Below are 22,897 nucleotides of genomic sequence, written 5' to 3'. Positions count from 1 at the left end.
CAAAGCTGTCCCTTCCCATCCCTCCTCTCATCGTTCCCCGCGACCCGGCCCCGCACCCTGGGACACCCGCGGCGTGCACACACAGCCCCGCAGAAAGAGCCCCGCACACACACCCGCCCAAGCTCTGTCCTCTCCGGTGCACGCACCAAGTTCCCAGCCCGGTGCCCCCGAGCACCGGCGCGGTTCTGGTCCAGAGGGACGGACAACCCCCACACACCCTCCCCTGCTCCAGCACCCGCGCCCTGCCGGTCCCGCCAGCGCCTTTTTCCTCGCTCCAGCATCCCCGTCTCGCTTACCTGCATCTCATTCTCGCCGGCGATCTCCTTCGGTCAGAAATGGCATCTCCCCCGGCCCCCCCTCCGCCAAGCCCTCCACCTGCAGTAACGCAGCTCCCCCTCTCCGCAGCGACAGCACAGAGGCGGCGGCGCTCCCGGGTCCGAGCCGCCCCCACCCAAGCCCCGAGCCCAGGGGAGGGCCGGGCCGGGGCCGGACTGGGCACTGGGGGCCCGCTCCGGGGCCGCCCTTAGGGACGCGGGGCGACCAGCTGCCTCCCCTCCGCTCCCGCCGGGCTGCCGGCGGCGGCGGCGCTGCGGGGCGGCGGTGACAGCGGCGGTAGCGGCGGCGGCATCGCCCCAGCGGGCGGGCGGGCTGGCTCGGCCCGGGCTCCGGCACGCCCGCTGCCGCCGGCCGGTTCTGCTGCGGCGGGGCCAGGCTGGGAGCCGCCGCCGCACCGGCCCCCGCCTCCCCTCCGGGAGGAGCCGGCGGCGGGCGCGGGGCGGTGCGCGGAGCGGCGGCGGCAGCGGCCAGTCCCCTCCTCCCGCCGCCTCCCCCGCTCCAGCGCGGCGAGGGGGGGGCGAGAGCCAGAGAAGGGGGAAGAGAAGCGGGGGGGGTGGGGGGGGGGGGGGCTGCGGGGTGGGAACAACCTTTCGCCCCCCGCGGGTACCGGGGCAGGGGCAGCAGTGCGTTTGGCGGAGTGGTACCGCAGCCCCAGCACCTGTCCGCGCCGTGCGGCGGCAGACAGGGACCGGGCACCCTTCGCCGGGGGGGGGGAGCGGACACCGGCAGCCCCCGCTCCGCCGCCGCTGGTGCAGCCCTGTAGCTGGCGGAGGAGGGACCCGGGGAGCACCCGGAGCCAGCTGAGGGCAGAAGCCGGGCTTCCCGGCAGATTTCGGAGCTGTCCGTCACCTGCAGAGCGCTTCGCTCCGCTTTTTGCTCTGCTCCCCACCCAGCACACGAGAGGAAGCAGGCTGCAGGAGGTAGGGGGGACGCCTCAGGGCAGATCTGGGAGCTGGTGACCTCGGGGGCTCGGCGCACATGGAGCTGGTGGCGTCTGGCTCAGCACCAAGTGAAGACTTGCCAGCGCTGCCCACCGCTCCCCCTCTCTAGTATGGACGCGGATTAATTGGACAGCAGTGGCAGTGCTGCCCAGCGCCGGCTCCACCAGCGCAGGCTGGTTTCTCTGCCGGTAATGGACACAAACTTTGCTTCTCGTGCACTTTCCCCTCCCGCTTCCTCCCGCCAGGGCTCTCCTGCGGTACTTCCCGCTCTGCCCTGCGTCCACATAGCTGTCCCTGCGGTGTGGCCAGCTGCGGGCCGAAGGCAGCTGCATCAGGGCCCCGTGAGCTGTCGCGGGCCAGGTCTGGAGATCCTGTCGGAGCCCCTTTGCTGGGTCCCACAGGTCTTCACTTGGACGGTTCTTTCAGCCGGTGGGAGCATTTGGGGAAGATTAAGGCTTGGCCTTCCTCCACCAGTCATTTAACCAGACCGGGGGGTGGAGATTCCTATGCAGGGCATCCCTGTGGAGCATACTTTTCTCCCTCCTGGGGAAGCGGAGCTGTGTGCTAGCCCCAAGCCTCTCCTGCGCCATGGCATTCCCTGAGCCTCCAGGGAGACTGCTGGGCAGCGTGCCAGAGCTGTGGCCGTGCTTGCCAAATGCCCATGCGTGCCTGCCATGGAGCAGGGGAGCCCAGCGGCTGTCCCGAGCTCGTGTGCACACAGTGGGTTGCTAGCAAGCCCCACTCCACACTCTGTCAGAGGCTGCCACCTCCCTGGAGCTCACCACAGAGATGGTTCTCCTACCCGGCGCACTCCAGCTTCTGCGTGGAGCAAGAATAAACAAAGGATGGGCATGGCGAGCTTGCCAGCTGAATCACTTCAGCTCCCGGCTCCTGCTCGGCTCTCCTGCCCACTCCCAGCCTGCTGCCTCTCCTCCCGTGGGCACTCACCCTGGCATGGCTGGGAGGGTGGGTGCCCATCAAGGGGTGCGGCCTCATGTGGGTTTGGGCAAAGGAGAGCCGCGGGGTGAGCGCAGATGTGAGTGTGCCTGCGCACTCTGCTCCTGGCATCGAGGAAATGCAGCCGGGCCCCTCTCAGTGGTCCTCAGACCTTTCCCCAACACAGATCGATGCCCCTTATTATTACGGCCATTTCAGAGATGCCATCGATGTTAATAGCACTTCACAAAGGCAGACAAAGCCGGCAATCTGAATGCGGCCAGGGAAAAACAAACAGAGGACAAAAGAGAGGCTAAGAGCTTAGAGTGCCGTTTTTAATGCTCCATCCCTCCCACCCCCCCTTGGTTAAAGTCCCACTAAAGTGCAGGGCACTGTGTATTCAATAATAACACTCCAGAATAATTTCTGGCATCGTCTAGTGTGAGAGGGAGAAATTTCACCCTTCCACAAAGACAGGGCACGCACGCCATGCAGGCAGCACTGGTGGCCACACGAGAGCGTTGCTATACGCTGCCAGGAAGCAGGGGGCCTTCCAAGACCATCTTTCCCACATCAGCTCCCATGGTTGTCCCCACCCCAGCGTTGTGTCGAGCGGCAGAGGACAGGGAACTTGGTGAGCAGAAGCAGGGGACAAGCTTTTGGGCTAAGATGGCATCTGTGCACACCTCTCCTACAGATCAGTCCTGTGGAAAGCCTGCCTTTTCTCTGTGATTTCTGACTCGGGTGTAGCAAGACAGCTAAGGGCAGCACTGCTGTGCTAGGCATGGTGATGGAGCAGAGCCCTGGTTTGCTGTGTTTGGGCTGGAAGTGTGGAATGAGGTGATGGGGAAAACGGATAGCACAGTGAAAAGAAAGCATTTCTTGCTAAACACTCTCCTAGCTGGGCACAAGAGCACAAGAACAAGGGGACACAGTCTCAAGCTGCGCCAGGGGAGGTTTAGGCTCGAGGTGAGGAGGAAGTTCTTCACCGAGCGAGTCGTTCGTCATTGGGATGTGCTGCCCAGGGAAGTGGTGGAGTCACCATCCCTGGAGGTGTTCAAGAGGGGATTGGATGTGGCACTTGGTGCCATGGTCTAGTCATGGGGTCTGTGTTGACAGGTTGGACTCGATGATCCTCGAGGTCTCTTCCAACCTTGGTGATACTGTGAGACTGTGATACAAAGGCCCTTATCCATGGCATCAGAATTTAAGAGGGGCATCTGGGCTTTTCTCTTCCTCCAGATGAAGAGGGATATCTCTCACCACACTTCAAGGGCAACACTTCTTTACCCAGCAGCCTCAAGGATGCCTCAGACAAAGGCAGATCTAGCAGCAAGCAACCCTTTTAATCTCTGCAGGAGGAACTGTACTGGCTTCTGCTCACAAGGCCCAAAGGCTTCCACATTTCTGCATTTACCAACCCAAAATCTTAAGGTCTGTGCTGGCAGATCTCTTGTGCCCTCCTTGCCTCAAAATAGTGCCTTCATGCAGCTCTGGTGCAGCAGTGAGCTCCTGGAGTGAGTGATCTGGCCAGCTGCCCACAAGTGAAGCCAAGGTGCTTTCCCCCATGGACCAGTGAGCAGCACAGCTCACTCCACACAGCACCAGAAGCCCAGATCCACCTGGGACTGTCCAGCTGTCCTCTTCTTTTTGTGGGACACTTCTTGCAAGCATCTCACTGCCACAGACAAACTACTACTCTGAGGACTGAGACCATGATGCGTGCAGGGGGTAACACAGCCCACCCTTAGCTCATGCTTGGTATGAAGGTCCTGCCTGAAGAGCAGCAGTGATGGAGCTCAGAGGGGTAAGTTTGTAATGGTACCTGGGAGAAGGGCATAAAGGGAAGAGGAATGGGATAAATGGATGTTCCCATTCCTGGCAAAGGGATGCTTTTGTGGAGGGTGTTAAGGTAAGGGAGAGCTTACTTTTAAGGTCCCTGAGGTGTAGCATGCCAGGTGGCAGAGCTGGGAACAGCCAGAAGTACACAATCACACCTCGCTGGAACTGCTCTCCTGTCCTGTCCCCACTAACAGCCTCTATCTACTTGCAGCTGCCAGCTTTGGAGCAGACACGCATTTTCTTCCCTCTCCCATCACCTCTACTGGCATCCAGCTGTTGTGGGAGACCACAAAGACCCACTCAGATGGGTCAACCTCCTTGCAGTGTGGAGTGACTCAAAACAAGGGGCATCCCTGCCCTCCAGGTGTGACTCTCCTGTCCTGACATCCATGAGCACCACGGAGAGCAGCTCTGCTCACAGGGCTTCATTGAACATTTTCCTCTTTAAAACCTGCAGTGAGTGGCAAAAACATTTGGGTGTCCATCTGCAGGGGCTCATCCCTCAGACAGATGCTCCAGCTCTTTGCCACTGCCATCCTCAGATGATAACGGGCTGTGGCAGATGGTTCCCTTCTGTTGGCAGGAGGCAGGAGTTTATCCCTGCTCTGAGCTCCCTCCCTGAGAGCCGGCACCTGCACACTCCACGAGGGATGGAGCCTCCTTGCCCGGGCAGCAGAGAGCAGACCTGCCCCTCAATGGGGCTGGCTAGGACGTGCTCATCCCTCTTGGTTTTGGAACACGTGTCCAGGAATCCCACAAAAGGTCCAGGAAGGGCTGAGCTGGCAGGAGGGAGATGGATTTTAATTACTCCCATTATTATTATAGTTCCTTTCCTTTCAGATTTTCACACTTTTGTCGTAACAAGCTGAGCTGAGAAAATAAGTGCAAATGCCAGGCTGAAATAAGATGTACCACACCTTGAAGTTCTGCCAGCACCAGCTCTGGGAACGCCAGATCGGCTGTCTGCCCCTTCAGCCTCCTCCCTTTGCGGCAAAGGCAGGGGGAGGGTCTGCACCCGCTCTGCCCCCGTGCACCCAGAGAGGAGGTTGCCTTGCAGGGTACCCTGGACTCGGCCAGCAGCTGGCTCCTCCGTGCTGAGCAGTGTTAATCAATCCCTGGAGTGACAGCTCGGAGTGCCTGGCCCTTGCAGATGCAGTCAGGGGAGGAATGTGCTCTCAGATCACGAGTGCTTTCTTCCTTGGAGGTGGTGACATTTCAGGGTGTGTGTGGGGGGAGTGGGCTGAGGGGACAATGCAGGATATTCCTGCTCCCCCGTCCCCGTGGCCATCTGGATGTGTACTGATGCCTCCTCACAGCAGGCTGAGTCAGTCCAGTGGCTTCTCATTATCAGCTGGAGGGAGTCCAAATTCTGCATTGTACGGCTGCTCCTGAGCGAAATTGAGGATCGTTATCGAGTATTATCATAATGGTTTCTCTCTGTACTGTCTTGTTCTGCTCCTTGCCCTGGTCAGTTGATGGATTTGGAGCAGAAAGAAGCAATGTACCAAAAATCCTTCCACCACCAGCTGCCCAGTCGGGACAGCTGTGGCAGGAGTGATGTAACACCGCTGCTAACATGGGCTTGGGCTGTGCAGGCCATCAAGGGTGATCCCAGTGTTGTCTTCATGCACAGTATTGCTTGCTGGGAGGCTGCAGCTCTCCCAGCAGCAGATGCATGGCCAACCCTTTCTCCAGGTATCTCTACTCAACTGAAGTGAGGCAAGAGATAGGAGATGCTGTGGTCATGCCATGCTTGATTCAAATCATGACACATCCTCCATGAACTACCTGAAAGGAAGTTGCAGTGAGGTGGGGGTCGGACTCATCTCTCTAGTATGAGGTGATAGAATGAGAGGAAATGGCCTGAAACTGTGCCAGGGGAAGGTTAGGTTGGAGATTAGGAAAAATTTCTTTCCTGAAAGAGTGGTCAGGCATTGGAACAGGCTGCCCAGGGAGGTGCTGGAGTCATCATGTTCAAGAATCGTGTGGACATGGCACTCTGGGACACGGTTCAGTGGTCACGATGATGTTAGGTCAATGGTTGAACTCGGTGATCTTGGAAGTCTTTTCCAACTGAAACAATTCTATGATTCTATGATGTTCTGGAGAACAAGCAGAAACAGGAGAAAAAAGCCTACCTGCAGCACCCATCAAGCAGATACTCCTGAAGGGGTTCACAGGGGCTGCCCCAGCTCAGCTCACTCAGGTCTCTGCCAGGGCACTGCTAGCCCCCTAGTCTTGTTTGAGCTCAGGGTGTGGAGATTAGGCCTTTCTATGAAAAGCTCTGCCATGGAAAGAGGCCACATGTCCTAATGTCAGCTCACCTCAAGTGCCTGCTAGCTTGGCTGCTCTGTCAGGCAGCCCGAACACGCCGCGTGAAGGGCTGCAGGAAAAGGCTCCATTAAATTCTTAAGCTCATTGGCACACATACAGAAGATATTAATAATATCAAGCATCTTGATGTCTATTGTAGCCCACATCCAGGAGATGAAAGATAATTTCTGGGACAAGGAAGTTATGATGGTGACAGCTTTTTAACACCCTGGCATAAGAATAGGAGCCTCACAATGGGAGAAAGAGCAATGATTAAAGATCTGTGAACAAAGGAGAGAGGGCCTGGAGACCATGGTGAGTGTGGAGGACGTGAGAGCCACGCCAAATGCCCAGGCAGAAGAAGAAATGGCTGTGTTGGACAAGGAGGATGGGAAAGTGGTGTGGGAGATGTCCCCCCTGGGGCTGACTCACAAATGCTTGGCAGCTAAGGGAAAGGGGTCAGGGTGCCTGGAGGGGATGAAACAGGATCCTCACCTTAACCTTTAAAAGAAGTCTGGTGTGCCAGGCAGAGAGATGGACATGCCTCAGCTGGGGCTGCAGCAGGGAGCAAGTAGTGCAGGGAAAGGTGATGATGAGGAGCAAGGGAGGAAGCTGAGCTGCACTGGAGGCTGGGCAGAGACTGAGGAGCAAACAAATTGGCCAAGGAAAGGGAGACCTGGCATGAGGCAGGGTGAGGCAAAGAAAGCTGGTAAAGGGTCTGGAGAACAAGTCTTAGGAGGAGCAGCTAATGGAACTGGGGTTGTTCAGCCTGGAGAGGAGGCCAAGGGGAGGCCACATTGCTCTCTACAACTCTCTGAAAGGAGGTTGAAGTCAGGTGGGTGCTCCTCTCTTCTCCCTAGTAACAAGGGACAGGATAAGAAGAAATGGCCTCAAGTTGCACCAGGGCAGTATTAGGTTGGATATCAGGAAAAATTTCTTTCCTGAAGGAGTGGTCAGGGATTGGAACAGGCTGCCCAGAGAGGTGGTGGAGTCACCATCCCTGGAGGTGTTCAAGAAATGCATGGACATTGCACTTTGGGACATGGCTTAGTGGCCATGGTGCTGTCAGGTCAATGGTTGGACTCAATGAGCTGAGAGGCCTTTTCCAACTGAATCAAATTCTATGATTCTATGAGGAGGAAGCTCTGCTGCCCAAAGGCCAGAGCTGGAGAAGCAGGGAGCCAGTGGACCCAGCACCCTTGGAAGCGTAATGATTACTAATATCCTTCGTGATTCCTTGCACACATACACGCTCCCCTAATGTACACTGCACATGTAAACAGCCTCCTAGTGACATTTGCACGCCCAATTACATCTGCATATCATTGATTTACATGCACAGTTGGAGAGCAATTAAAACACTGGAGCCTGCTTCACACTTTCCCACAGCTGCCTCCCTGAACCCCGCTCCGAGGAGGAAAAGCACCTTGAGTGGGCGGGGAGGGAGGGGCAAACCCTGTCCCTGTCCCTCTCCCCCATCCTGGTGCCTTTTGGTTGCCTGCCCTGCGGCAGCATGTGGGGACAGCCCTGGCTCCGTAGCATGCCGAGCAGGGTGGGCTCAATGCCGGTGCCCTCCTTCGTCTGCAGCCACCCTAAAACCCGGCTGCAGCGTTCGCTGTTTGCTCAGCTCCTGTCACAAGTGACTGGCGCCTCGCCAAAAAGGATTAAAAGCAGGGAGTGAGAAACATAAAAGCTCGTGTAATTATGTGCAAAAAGCCCCTTAATAATTTATAGAGGGAGAGGGTAAATATCTCCGTGTGTTATTCAAGTGTAGCTCGTTGTCCCGTTTGGCTAATACCCAGAGTGCACGCATCACAGGCTTTATCCGGGAGGCTCTTCTGCCTTTAATACCTTTCATAAATTATTTTATTTATAAAGAGGAAAGCAGATGTCATGGCTCTCCTATAAACAGCTTGTTAGTTAAAACTAATGAAGGTGGGGAGCAACAGTTTCCTCCTGCCTTGTCTCGTCTCCCCTCTCTGCCGGCACCTGCCCCTGGGGCAGAGCAGTGGGGTTTGCCTAACCCTCCCCCCCCCCCACCCCCACAAAGCCCTCTGGAAAGCAGTGGCTGCAGAGAAATGGCCTGTGGCACCTTTACCCTCTAGCTTCCTGAGACCTGCTTGTGCCCTGGAGGGAGGTGAGGATGGAAGGGTAGAGAGGATCCTCTCTCCATCCCCAGCTCTCCTGCTCTTGTGCCATCATCTTCATAGAATGGTTTGAATTGGAAGGCATCTTAAAGATCATCCAGTTCCAACTCCCCCTGCCATGGGCAGGGACAGCTTCCACTAGACCAGGTTGCTTGAGGCCTCATCCAGCCTGTCCTTGAACACCTCCAAGGAGGGGGCATCTATGACCTCCCTGTGAAACCTGTTCCAGTGTCCCACCATGCCCACTGCAAAGAATTTGTTTCTAATCTCCAGTCTAAATCTACCCTCCTCAAGCTTTAATCCATTCTCTTTCATCCCATCACAACAAGCCCTTGTAATAAGTCTCTTTCTGGCTTTCTTGTAGTCCTCCTTCAGGTACTGGAAGGCTGCTATAAGGTCTCCTCAGAGCCTTCTGTTGTCCCCTCTGGTCCTGTGCCTGGTTGCAGCAATGGGATCTTAGCTCCTGGGGGTACCCAAGGATGCTCTGGGTGCTCTGCTCCTGGGGGGAGGGCAAGAGTGAAAGGTGAACCCTGAAGGAAGGACAGGGCAGGAGGCAGAGACCTCCATGGTAGGAGGGCTGAACACAGATGTGTCCTTGCTTGGGGGTCCTCTCACCACAACAGCCAAGTCTGTCCCCTTTCCAGCAGACTAGGGCCAAGGTGTGAAGTCCAAGGACTGCTCCTGAGCAGGGGGAATTTCAGGCTGGCTGGGGGAAGCACAGCATCTCCTGATTTTCTGCTGAGCGAGGCAGGGTGTTAGGAGGCCGCTTCTAAAAACAGCAGAGGTGTGACTGAGTCAGGCAGCACATGTCTGAGTGAGGGAGGCAGCCCGGGCACCCCCGCACAGGAAAAGCAGCCTGCAAGGAGCCCCCGCAGCACCCACTGCCTGTCCGGCCCTCCCCACATCCCATGCAGGCTATGCCTCCTGGGACAGGATGGGACAGGGACCACATCACCAAGGCAGAGGAGCCTGTGTTTGGGAAGCAGCTGGTTTGGAGGCTCTGCTTTCACACCCATGAGACAGCCACTGAGGAGCTGAACCCCCACATGCACCCTCTCCAAATATAATACATATGCATTAAAAAACAGGCACGGAGAGCTCAGGGAGACATGGGAAGTATTTTAAGCAGAGTTTGGAGCAGCTAGTGCCAAATCAGGGTGAACATCCTGCGAGGAGGATGCACATGGAAAATGTTGCCGCATGCCGGTGGCCACAGCACAGCACAGAGATAGGGAAGCACAGTGCAACCCGAGTCGCTTCGCTCCATAACCGCCAGCACCGAGGTGCATTTGAGCCACATGATGGATGGTGGACCCTGAAGAAGACCCAACAGGGCCTCGCAGGCATGGGAAGAAGGGACTGAAACTATCGATAATCAATTAACTCCTTCAATTACAGAAGCCTAATGAGGTAGCGCAAAGTCAGCTCTAATGAACATCAGTTTAACTGAGGTGGTTCCTCAGGGCACAGGGTTTTGACTCAATCTTTACAAGGTAGGAGACACTGCAGAAGTAGCAAGCAATTAGTGGCACTTAATGAACACTCTCACCCTGCTTCCTGCAGAGCTGATGGCTTCTGCAGAGTGGGTGGCTGTTGCAGCGCAGGGGTGTCCCTGACCCCTGGGAGAGGTTCTGCCCCATGCCCTGTTGGTCCCCAGCAGCGGGCTGGCCTGGGAGGCAGCGCTGCCGCTGTGGCTGTGGTGGCAGCATGGAGCTCGCTTATCCCCGAGGTTCCCGGGGATGCTGCCGGATGCATTAGCTGCTGTGAGATGAAGTGAATGTCACAGGACCCAGCTCTCCCCCACAGGCAGCAATTTTTTCAGGTTTTTTTTGGTGATGACAGCGTGACAAAACAAATGTCACTGCCCGCTGGCCCCAGCGCCTCCCTGGAAACCTGTCGGTCCACGGAGCACAGAGGGAGGAAAGGGCTGGAGGAGGAGGAGGAGGGATGCTGCTTCTCCTAGAAAACCACCCTCCCTAACACTGCTGCCGTCCCAGGGGCAAGCAGTGGCATCAAGGAGCTGTGCCATGGTGGCATGCAGGGCCTAGGGAAGGCTGGAGCAGGACAGCATGGCTGGTTCTCGCTCAGTGGGTCACTGCCAATGCAGAGCTGGGGTGGGGGTCTCTGGCAAAGCTGGGATCCCAGTGGTGCCACCCCTCAGAAGGCACTGTGCTGCACCCACCATGTTGGAGAAGGATTTACATAGTAAGGAGCCTCCAGCAGAGTGAAGACAACCCTAATGTCTCCTTTGGGTCTCAAAGCCAAAGGCTGCATTTCAAATCCACCGATCAGGTGAGAATACAGCAAACTCCTGCCAAGTGGAGCTGTGGAAGCAGAGGGAGCCTCTGGCTCCTGGCAGCACAACCCACCCCACAGCCAGGTCCCATAGGGGCTAGATGGGCCTTCATGGCAATGGTCCCTAGTGTCCCATTAGCACCTAGCGGAATTGGGTTTCTGGGGGAAGTGACCTGCTCTCACAGGTGCTGAGCCCCAAACTCCTGCTGAACAAGGTCCATACAGAGGTACTTTTCCAGCAACTAACTGTCTATGTGCAGAGCCTGCTGGGCTCAGCCTCTACCCAGGGCCATCCAGAATCAGAGCACAGGTGCCATGTGGAAAGCAGAGAGAGGGAGGGAGAAACCCACCCCTGCCCACCTCCCTCCCCCCCCCATCTGGTTATGGTTATTAAGCTACAGCCCCCTGACATCTGCAGTCCTCAGCCATTTTAAAAGAGCCTTGCCTCCACCTGAAAGAACACTTTAAACCCAGTAACCTTTCCTACAGAGCAGCAGGGACTCATAGAGCTCCTGCACAGGCCAAGCTGCTGGGGGGCATGGGCAGCTCAGCCCCCCTCTCACAGCCGGAGCAGCCAGAGGCAGCAGGCTTGCTCCCCGAGCCCAGGTGCACGGTGTAGGAGCTGCCCATGCCTACAGCTGCTGTGGCAGACGGAGGTAGATGGATGTGTGCTGCCAGCACTGCCTGCTGGGACCATGCAAGGGCTTGGCCATGGCCTCCTTGCCCTGCTGATGGCCAGGGAGCACGATGGATGGCTGGAAGACTCCAGTGCCAAGAGAGGCACAGGCCAGGTAATTCATCCACGTGGACACGCATGTGGCTGTAAAAGCTCTTGGGTCTGAGAGGCATTTACAGGGGTCCCATGTATGGGGTACCCCCAGGGCAGCTGAGAAGAGATGAGGAGCCCAGAAGCCATTCTTGCCCTTCTTGCCATTCTTGTGCAGAGCTGACCCAGAACTTGCATGGGAAGAAGGACCCAGGAGTCTCACAGGTTCACTGGTGCTGGCCAGGATAAGCCAGAAGGGAAGTGTGAAGCGATGGATTAGAGGAGGAAGGAGGAACACAGGTAGGTATCAGCAGGGAAGCTAACAGCCCCAAAATGTGAATCTGGAAATCTCCAGTTCCCATGGCAACTTATCTGAGACCAGTGTAACCAGCAACAGCCCCCAGCTCTTACCAGTCTGACAGCAGATGCCAGCCTGGGGGGTACTGGACCCTGTGCTCACCTGGATTTGCAAAGATCTCCAGGGCTGCTGGCTGGCCTCTGGGTGGGCAAGGGTGTGCTCATCCCCTCCAACCTTTCCCCTGCTCGCTTTCCCTGCAGCACAGAGGGGACAGGGGGTGCTGGTCTTGGCTGGTCTCCCCCAGACCATCAGAAAAGGTGCTGAGAGCTGGTCTGGGGGAGCTCCTGGGGAGGCAGGGTGTTGTATGGAGGAGGCTCCAAGAGCTGGTTTCAGTAACAGCTACGCAGCTCCACGTGCTGGAGATTATTCTGGTCTCCCTTCTGGTTTTGATGACTTACTCTAAAACTATTAGTGGATTAACTATAAATCTTACGATGCTGCTCCAGCGTCTTGGCAAGGGGCTTTGAGAGGTGGAAGAGGTAGCTTTCATGTTACTCTGGAGCTAGCCTGCAGCTGGGAGGGAACAGCAAGAGGTGCAGAGTCCTGGCAGCAGATGCTCTCTTCTCTGAAACTGGCAGTGTTGTAGAGAAACAGTGCTGTCTGGAGGGCAGCAACGTCAGAGGCTGGCAAGCCATGTGGTCCCTCCTGCCTGTTTCCCTTTCACATTATGCTTTGCAGCTTCTGGGCTCCACTTCACAGGGAAGGCTTGGGGACCCAGGGGACCAAACCTAGGGATGTGAAAAGTCTCTTCCCACCTTCTGTTGCTATGTTCTCCTCCCAACAGGCAGCTCCCACTGAGGATGCCACTCTGATAAGCTCTGATTCTTTGTCCCAGAAGGTTGCATGGCCATGCCCTGGTGTCCCCACAGCCCTTTCAGCCCACAGATAAGCAATCTCAGTGGTCCTTATCTTCCTGGGCTGTGTTGGCTACGTGTGGCAGAGTCTTCCCCCTTCCCACCCCTTTCCCCACCATCTGGCAAAGCCCCAGTGGTTTCCTTCCGAAGAGCTCGGTGAGACACAGCATGAAACAACTGCAGATAATTAAAGGACTGAAAGGGGTATGGGAGAGGAGCAGGGAGCTAGCAACATCCAGAAATAGCAGCTTGCCTTGCTGAGCTGCTTAACTCCTTGCTTGTTCTTGCCAAAGTGCAGACCCCAAAGGGATGGTGCCTGTGCATGAGTAGGGGTGGAAAGTTCAGGAGCATATTTTTAAACCATTCAAGCTGTACTCAGGCTGAGTGATAGGTTATTGTCTCTGTGTGTCACTTGAAGTGTCTTATGAATGCAAGAAGAAAAAGCCTCTCTAAACTCCCACCCCTCTGCTCCTACCCAAATAACATCAGGTTAGATCTGACAGGCAAAAGGAAAGCACCACGAGGTAAGGCTGGTTAAAAGCAAGCGTGAAATGCTCTTCTCCAGGAGAGTGAGCCCTGGGCTGGAGGGCAGCAGGGCTGGTGGCAAGCACATGTCTGCACAAGGAGCTGCATCAAGGAAGAGCCTGCTGGAAAAATACTGGGGTCCCTAAGGAGCGCCCAGAAAGAACAACATGTCCCAAAAGCACAAGGGACATCAACATTGCTCATTGCTGTTACCCCACCCTGGGTCAGAGCAGGATAGGTACCAGAGACAAATTCTTTCCAGTGCGGGTGGTGAGACACTGAAACAGGTTTCCCAAGGAGGTTGATGTCCCCTCCCTGGACGTGTTCAAGTCCAGGTCAGATGAGCCCTTGAGCAACCTGGACTAGTGGGGGGTGTCCCTGCCCATGGCAGAGGGGTTGGAACTAGATGATCTTCAATGCCCCTTCCAACCCAAACCATTCTATGGATCAATGAACCTCAGGGGTGGTCTCTGGAGCCTCTCTGAGTGGCTGGCACTTGATGACAGTGACAATTCTGCCAGTCCCCAGGGCTGGCAGCCAGCCTCAAGCTGTACCAGGAGACAGAGATACCAAAGAGCCTGACAAATAGCTGGAGCCGTGGTGAGATACAGCAGGACAGAGGGAAAACAAACCAGAAACTCACTGGGAAATCATTCCTCTCCTAAATGGTGCTGATGTAATTAAGCAGCACGGGCTTTATGAATGATACCATCTCTGCCTCGAAACACATCATTACCTCTCTCTGTTAGAGCAGTGGTTTTAAATATATATTTCCTCTTTAAATGCTTGAGGAGAAGGCTCCATGCCTGAGATGCTGGGATATGTTGCTAATCACCTCTTATTTCACCCAGTGGCAGGGGAGCTTTCTGTGCCCAGCTCCGGTCTCCCTGTGTGCACACCTCTGCTCCACATCACCTATGTGCCCTTCCTCCCCTCCTCTCCTGTCTGCTGCCCCTCCTACTGCCACCACCACCTGAGGAGACAGCAGAGCCAAGCCTGCCTCCTCCAGCCCCAGAGGGTTAGAGCCTCACCTTGCCCAGCCTGCCCGAAGTGCCGGTGCTGAGGGTCACCCCAAAGCCTCCCACCCAAGCTACGTGAGCCTTACTGGATTCCTTGTTTTACAAAACTCAGGGCTCCTGGAGAGAAGATGTTTCACTGACTGCTGACCTGAGCTCCTTTTCCCCACTTGGCACTCTCCCCCACCCCAGCAGGGTCTGGGTGATGCTCTCATTTTGGTGCAATTTGGGTGTTTCTGTTCCCAGATGACTCACTGAGCCCATGCCACGTCTGCCATGAGTGCTCACCGCAACAGATTAGAGAGACCCGAGCAAGAATGAAGGGCTTTTGTGCTAGAAATTGAAAGTTGATGGAGTGTGTCATAGGAAAATGACAACAACCTACTGTACCTCGAAAGACAATTATTTTTCCCTCATTGGAAGTGATTGAATTTCTCCATCAGTGACACTACTGATGTTGTCAACACCAACAGCTCTCTTAAGGAAAAGCTCTTTCTCAGCTGTGCACTTGAGATTTCCTTAGGCCTGCCCTTTCCTCTGGGCTTTGCTTCTTGCTCTTTGCAGGAAATGTTCAGCTCATGGCCAGCTGAGAGACCATCTTACCAGACACATGCACTCTCCCCTCCCATCCCCGTGGCTCCCACAGATCTGTGCCTCTGTCAGATCTACTTCTCCTGACTGTTCCTGAAAAGCCCGGGCTGGAAATGACACAGGTGAATCATGTTGCTTCCCTGTGATCTGCACTACAGTGCTCAGCTCTCTGAGGCAGGCACACAGACCAGCAGGGAAAATAAGCTGGGAGACCTTCTAGAGAGTAGGAAAGGAGTCAGGCTGCACCTCTGACTGCTGTAGTGGCACAGAGCCACCAGCACCCTAGAGCCTGCTCTCCCTGCAGACCTGGAGCACCATGCTCAAGCAACTTCACTTTCCCTCACTGCCACCTTTACTGCCATGGGTACTTGTTCTGGACATTGGCCTGGGGATGCCCTGCAGCCATGTGGTTCTGACACATGACAGGGGTGACAGGGACAATGCTGCTACCTAATACCTCATTCTCTGAGTGATTTTGGCTCAAAATCTGAGTAGCACAAACCCTGAGGGCTGTGGAGTGGGCTCATAAGAACCATAGAATTTTTTCACTTAGAAAAGGCCTCTAAGCTCATTGAGTCCAACCACAGACCTAACACCACTGTGGCCATTAAACCACATCCCCAGGTGCCATGTCTACACAGTTTTATAACACCTCCAGGGATGGTGACTCCACCCCCTCCCTGGGCAGCCTCTTCCAATGCCTGACCACTCTTTAAGCACAGAAAATTTTCCTGATATCCAACCTTAACCTGCCCTGGTGCAACTTGAGGCTGTTTCCTTGTCTTGAGTGTGGCTAGGGCAGAGGTGTGCCTGCCAGGGGCACCAGCTTCCTCCCATTCTCACAGTACTGCCTTTGTCAAATCCAGCCAGAGTTGATGCCTGCTGGCAGAAGTCCAGCCTGGTTTATTAAGACATGCAAACTAATGAATGATCCACAGAGTAGCACTGGGAGCCCAGCACCTCCCATAGCACCAACCTACACTGGGCTCACTGATCATATCATATCATAGTAGTATCACAGTATCAGTCAGGGTTGGAAGGGACCACAAGGATCATCTAGTTCCAACCCCCCTGCCATGGGCAGGGACACCCCACACTACATCAGGCTGCCCAGAGCCTCAGCCAGCCTGGGCTTAAACACCTCCAGGGACAGGGCCCCAACCACCTCCCTGGACAACCCATTCCAGGGCTTCACCACTCTCATGGTCTCACAAGGCTCCTCACAAGCCTCATCTTCCCCAGCAAAAGCACAAACCCTGAGGACCCCAGGGAGGGCAGGAGGTTGCCACCACACTGCATGCGTTTTGGGGGGAATGGCGATCATGGGCAGACCTGTGCTGGTGAAAATCCTGTCCAGAAGGACAGGGAGCAGGCCATGCCAGGCTGGTGAGGCTGGCACAGGCTGGCAGAGGCAGGCCTATCTCTGTGGGTGCCACGCAGGATGGGCCAGAGGAGTGCGCAGGCTCTGGCGGCTGTCGGAGCGGCATACGCCGTGTGGGCTGAGAGCACATATGTTAGATACACACACATCTCCCTCTGGGTGGGGAGATGTACACAGACATACATGAGAGAGGCTGGCACAGAGACACAGAGAGCAGCAACAGCACGAACTGCTGCAGCAGTTTTAAGACAGAATCAGCTCCAGACACCAGGAAAGGGCTATCTTTATCTCTACCCTCTCAGCTTGTGCCTTTGGTGAGGCTGGCGAATGCCACGTGCCAGAGTCCTAGATGGGGAGAGTGCCAGGGAGGCAGGATGGATGCTGGCACGGTGCTGGGATGGTAGGATGGATGCTGGCAGGGTGCTGGGGAGGCAGGGCTGCCCATCTTCCCCACATGCACTCTGCCCTGGGAAAGAGCAGTGTCCTCCCAGGTGTGCAAGCCCAGAGCCAGGGAGAGGGTGTGCAGGTACCTGAATACCACAGCCTGAGAGGATGCAGGGGGGATCCATCTGCCCGACCTCAGGCCACATCCCTGGACATGCCAGATGAACTGCCAGATCACAACTGGAGAGAAAAGGCCTCTCAGGGGCAGGATGAATCCCTTTCTGAGGTGTCTGTCTGAGAAAGGTCAGATGCATTGTGCCTGGACGTGCCTTTTTCCTCCCTGCTGACCATAAATGTCAGGCAGCCAGGAGGCTCAGAGGCAGGTACCTACAGAGGGGCCATGTGCAGGCAGGTGAAGCAAATCCAAGTACATAGGCGCTGCTCTGGATCAGCCCTGGTGCTATCCACATCTGCAGGCAGCACAGGGGTGCCCCTGTCTCAGGATTTGAAAGCCTGGAGTTTGTTCCAGCCACAGGGCTCAGCTGTTAAAAAGTCCTGATCACTTCACCTGGGCAAGTGAAATATTTTCATTCTCTCTATTCTGCCCTGGTGAGACCACAGCTGGAGTACTGTGCCCAGTTCTGGACTCCCCAGTTCAAGAAGGACAAGGATATACTAGAGAGAGTCCAGTGGAGGCTATAAGGATGATGAAAAGACTGGAACATCTGTCTGAAGACAGGGACTTTAGTCTGGAGAAGAGAAGACTGAGAGGAGATCTTCTTAATGTTTATAAATATCTGAAAGGTGGGTGTCAAGAAGGGTGGGTCCAGGCTCTTTTCAGTGGTGCCCCATGGTAGGACCAGGGCCCATGAAAACAAACTGGAACACAGGAAGTTCCACCTCAACATGAGGAAAAACTTCTTTACGGTGAGGGTGCTGGAGCCCTGGAGCGAGCTGCCCAGAGAGGTTGTGGAGTTTTCTTCTCTGGAGACTTTCAAGACCTATCGAGATGTGTTCCTGTGTGGCCTGTCCTAGGCTCTCAGAGGGATTTGACTCAATGATCTCAAGCGGTCCCCTCCAACCCCTACCATCCTATGATTCTAGGATTGTATGGAACAAGCAGCACCCTTGGAAGCGTTTAAGACCAAGCTGGATGAGGCTTTGAGCAGCGTGGTTTAGTGGGATGTGTCCCTGCCCATGGCAGGGGTGTTGGAACGAGATGACCTTTAGGGACCCTTCCAACTCAAGCCATTCTATGATCACCTAGCTGCAAAGCACATTGGCATTGGCTCAATGTCACATTTAAGTGCTGGATGCATGGGAATGGAGAATGCTGCAGAAAGGTTCTATAAACCATTGCATCAAACCCCGGGAGAGTGATTAAGGTGAGCAGCAGAGCATGGGAGAATGGGTGATTATCTCACAGCGGTACTGTGGAACCACAGGAGCAATGTCCAGCTTAAGGATGTAACTCATTCTCTTTACAAGCCTCATTTTGTTTCTCCCTAGTGGTTCTTTAAAACAAAACAAACAAACAAACAAAGAAAAACCCCAACAAAACACCACCACCACCAGCCCCCAAATTTAAAAATCATTAAAAAAATCTCTGTGCAAAGAATTTCCTGTTCTGGAAAATAATTACTCTAGAGAGCTTCCAATTAATCAGCTGAGGCACTAGGGAGAGAAGGTTTGAAAAATGGAAAGTCTCTCACTCTTGAGAAAGTCTTTGATTCCCCACTCTCTTTGGAATGCTGTATTTTAAACTCAGTCTGATCTATTAACTCCAAGTTTACTTTATTCATCTCAACTAGTGCCTTTGAGGACTTGGGGGAAGACTCCATGGTTAATTTTGGAGTTATTTGCTATGGGCTCCTGAACCTCTCCAAAGTGTGTGGGCTCCCCAGGGAGATTCTCAAGCCTGCAGCACTTGTCTTCAAGGACAGGGAAGCATCTGCACGGGCCTGTAATTTTTCAGAGTTTGGAACAGACCCAGCCAGGTCAAAAGATGTTAAGAAATCTTTAGGAGCATCAAATGCATGTTGCAAAGCCAAGAGCTGAACTGCTTGGGTTAAATAATGGTAAGAAGCTTGCAGGAGCAACACAAACACTTGGGAAATTTCAGGCTTGAAGCAGCCAGCTGAGGAACCTCCATAAGTCAGCAGCCCTCGTGCTGAAAACCTTTGGTGCTGTTGTGATAAAGCAGCCAAGACTGCTTTAATTATGAAAACATCACTGATAGAAGTCCTGCAGTGTGCTGCCCAGAGCACCTCCCCCATGGCAATGCTGCCTCCTCCTGAGGAAAGCCACAGGAACCACAGAGAGACAGCTAAAGCTGCCTTGTGGATCTCCTAATCCCACAGGATTTATAGACCTCCATCTTCCCTGTTGGCAGCTCCTGGTGAACCACCAGGATGTTACTCCTCTGTGTACCTACCCAGCAGTCATCCAGTCCAACCCCCCCAGCAGTAAGCAGGGACATCCTCAAGTAGATCAGGTTGCTCAGAGCCCCATCAAGCCTAAACCTTGAATGTCTCCAGGTATGGGGCCTCTACCACCCCCCTGGACAACCTGTTCCAGTGTTCCACCACCCTCATAGTAAAGAAGTTCTTCCTAACGTCCAATCTGAGTCTACCCTGCCCTAGCTTAAAACCATTGCCCCTTCTCCTAGTGCTCCAGGAGGAACGGATCCCATTGCAGACCAAAACCTACGACACGGTCCTGGTCCAGCAGCTCCCAGGACAGGGATGCTGTGTGCACCAACAGTCACTGCGCGCTGGCTGTGTCTGCTGCAGGGGACATACAAGCTCTGCCTCCTCAGCCCCACAGCCACGCTCAGCCCCCTGCAGAGAGGAGAAGAAAAGCATCGCCGAGCCGCTCGCCCAATCCCCGGAGCAAGCGGGCAGAGGGAGCGGCGCCGGGAGCGGCGTAACGCCAAGGTTGGGCCCCGTGGGCGCGCTGCTGTCACCCCCTCTGCTGGGTTATCAATGCAGTGCATGCCAGCGGCGTTCCGACACTGCTGGCCGTGTCGCGGCGCATTCGGCGCGGCGCGGCGGGGCCGCTGTCGAACACGGGGGCAGTGACTCACCGGCGGCCTCCCGCAGCGCCGTCGCTGTCTCCTGACAGCCCCGGAGAGCTGTGCTCAGCTCTCGCACTACCGCTGCTGCTCCTCAAAGCCTAAAAGCACTGCTCTTCACTTAACCCTGGACGTGGGCTTTACCCAGTCGTGCCCACAGGAAGCTCTCTGGAGGGTCCCAGTCTTGTTTAGGTCAGAGATGGCCCACAGAGAGAAGGGGCTGTTACGGATAGCTCATTCAAACACTGTTTGAAGAGGCTGTTGGGGCTGCATCTCATCGCCCAGCACAGCTCCCCGAAGGACTTGCACCCACGGGACAGCGTAGAGGAGCATCTGGGCTGGGGTCAATCTTGACCTGCTCTGTGCACAGAAGGAGGCCAGTCCCCCTGGGCTACCAGCTGGCACCTTTCACAGATGTTAGCTTTCATTTAAGAAAAAGCAGAAGAACAAACAAAACAAAACAAAACCAGAACTAACGTGGGGTAATTAGCTAATGACATTATTTTGGCCTGATGTGCCATATAATTAAACAACTAATAAACGGCAAGAGTCCTGAGCTGCTGAGGCTCCTGAGTCAATACCATGCTATTACCAGGCTGTAATTGAGTTTACTGAGAACCTCAGCACAGACATCCCAGAACCCATGCGAGGAATGGTATTGAAATAGCCACCAGAGACCCACCTGCTGGATAAAGGAGAAAGACAAATCTTTTAATCTGCAACACAGCCCAAAGTCACACACAGGGAAGAGAAGTTTGTGCTTCACACTGTGGTAAGTGCATTTGCCAGAGAGCAGGGTACACACAACCCTGGGGGGGGGTAGGGGAGGGCTACATGTGCAAAAGCTCCTCTGAGGCTTCGTGGTGGGCTGGGGAATGGGCTGACGTGTGGCTTATCCTCACTTCTGTGGACACACTTTCAAAAGTCTGTTTCTTGTTATCCAAAATATTTACATTTCTCCATCAAGAGGCTGCATTTTAGATGTATTTCTGGTGACAAAAACTAGAGGTGCCTCAGGGCTATTGAGTGGCCTCAGGAATGGCTCAAGGCTTCCTCCTGCCACTCCAGCCCTTGGAGACCAAGTGCCTCAACCTAATACTGTGCCGGTGGGCAGAGAATGGGCCAAGAATTGGACTGGGGCTGCATAACTCCTATCTAATGTTTTTTAGTGCTTGTAGGAAAGGAGTGGGTTGGCAGCCAAGCTATCACTTGAGTCATAGAGTGGCTTGAGTTGGAAATGACCTGAAAGATCATCTAGCTCTAAGCCCCTTGCCATGGGCAGGGACACCTCCCACTAGAACAGGCTGCTCAAAGCCTCATCCAGCTTGGTCTTAAACACTTCCAGGGATGAGGCATCCACAACTTCTCTGAGCAACCTGTTCCAGTGTTTCACCACCCTCATAGTAAAGAACTTCTTCCTAATATCCAGTCTAAGTCTACTCTGCTCTAGTTTCAAGCCATTGCCCCTTGTTCTATCACCACAGGCTCTTACAAAAAGTCCCTTCCCAGCATTCCTGTAGGCTCCTCCAGGTACTAAAAGGCTACTATAAGGTCTTTCCAGAGCCTTCTCTTCCCCAGGCTGAACAGACCCAGCCTGTCCTTGCAGAAGAGGTTCCCCAGCCCTTTGACCATCTTTGTGACTCTCCTCTGGACTATCTAGTAGATTCATGTCCTTCTTTTGTTGGAGGCTCCAGGGATGAATACAGTACTCCGCAGAGCAGAGGAGAAGGGCAGAATCACCTCCCTTGACCTGATGGCCATGCATCATTTCATGCAGCCCAGAACATGGTTGGCTTTTGGGGCTGCCAGCCACATTGCTGGCTCATGTCAAGCATCTCAGCAACCAGCACCCCCACGTCATTCTCTGCAGGGCTGCTCTCACCCAGCCTGGATTTGTGCTTAGAATTGCTCTGGCCCAGGTGCAGGACCTTGCACTTTGCCTTGTTGAACTTCATGACCTTGGCATGGGCCTACCTTTCCAGCTTGTCAAGGTCCCTCTGGGTGGCACAGTCAAGAAGCACCTACAGATGTCTCATTACCATTTGCTGTCACTGGTGGTGGGGACCCTCTGAGATGGTTTGGTTTCGTGGACAGGTTGTAAGTCAGATGCAATGAACACAACCTTTGCACACACACTGGGTCCAGGCTCCTCCCCTGCACCTCCTGGGCTCCCGCACTCTCCCCTTCCCACAGCCCTGCTTCCCAGCCTGTGTCCCCACATGCACTGCCTCATCCTCTTCCTTCTCCTCACCTCTTTCCATGGCAGTCCCAGGCAAGAGCTTCTTAGGCTCCTGACCACTCTCAGGCTGAGCCTGAATGCTTCACCGTGGCACAGCAGCATCTGTCAGCCCCAGGCAGGGGCACAAGGCTCCAGCACCGTGCTGCTGTCAGGTCCCTGCACGGCAGCAGCGGGCAAAGCCCGAGTCCTGGTGGCAGGCAGTGGGCTTGCTGGCCCCGTGGTGGAAGCATCCTGGTGACAGTGCAACAGGAGGACAGGGGACTGCCAGGCATGGACATCCACTGCACAGCCAGGAGCCAAGGCAGGACTCTGGGGACCTGTGCTCTTCACACAGGGCAGGACAGTGGCTGCAGCTCAGTAGGTGCAGCTATATCCAGTACACACATTCCACGCTGGAAACAACCAAATGTGGCCCAGGTAAAATGCAACAGAAGCCTGGCCAGGAATCCATGTTCCAGTGGTTGCAGCTGCAGCCAGTGCAGCCTCAGAGCTCCTGGAACTCTCACACTCCTGGGGAGTGTGAGAAGGGCAGACAAGCTGCAGCTGATGGACTGAGCAGCACTGCTCTGAGCAGGGCTCTCCTGACCTCTGGTTCCTGGCCCTGCTTCCACATGCATCATGCCATGGACCTGTGTTCCCTTCCCATGGCTCATCCTCATCCTACAATAATCCTCAGGGAAAGGAGACTAGAGACTGAGTGATGAAAGATCCTGGAGGGACCATTCTCAGCCTACAATCCCAGCTTCTGCTCAGCACAAACCACATCATCTCCTAGGAGCTCTGTCATCAAACCCCCAAGAGTTCCTCACTCAACCCATCATCTGTATTTAAGAGAGATGCAGAGCTCTGACATCAGGAGCACAAAGGAGGGCTGATGGTTTCACTGAGACTAGTCCATGA

At 54.9% G+C, this 22,897-nt stretch overlaps 1 protein-coding gene across 3 annotated transcripts in view; it reads right to left on the bottom strand.

The window, feature by feature from the left end:
- LINGO1 (leucine rich repeat and Ig domain containing 1) overlaps positions 1–22,897 on the bottom strand; it is an 88,160-nt gene that overhangs the window by 18,884 nt on the left and 46,379 nt on the right. The window contains exon 1 of one of the 3 annotated variants that reach the window (XM_068144257.1): positions 297–711. The exons of the other annotated variants lie outside the window; for them this stretch is intronic. Coding sequence (XP_068000358.1) covers positions 297–302 — 6 coding nt within the window. The 5' untranslated portion in view covers positions 303–711. Of the gene's footprint in view, positions 1–296; positions 712–22,897 lie in introns of those variants that run through there. 3 annotated transcript variants of the gene reach the window in all.

Source organism: Melanerpes formicivorus, unplaced genomic scaffold (genome assembly GCF_026170545.1).
Source record: "Melanerpes formicivorus ecotype bairdi unplaced genomic scaffold, bMelFor1.0.p_v2 SCAF_10, whole genome shotgun sequence".
NCBI lineage: Eukaryota > Metazoa > Chordata > Aves > Piciformes > Picidae > Melanerpes > Melanerpes formicivorus.
Note: the sequence above shows the minus strand (reverse complement) of the source record. Positions and strands in the feature narration are given on the sequence as shown.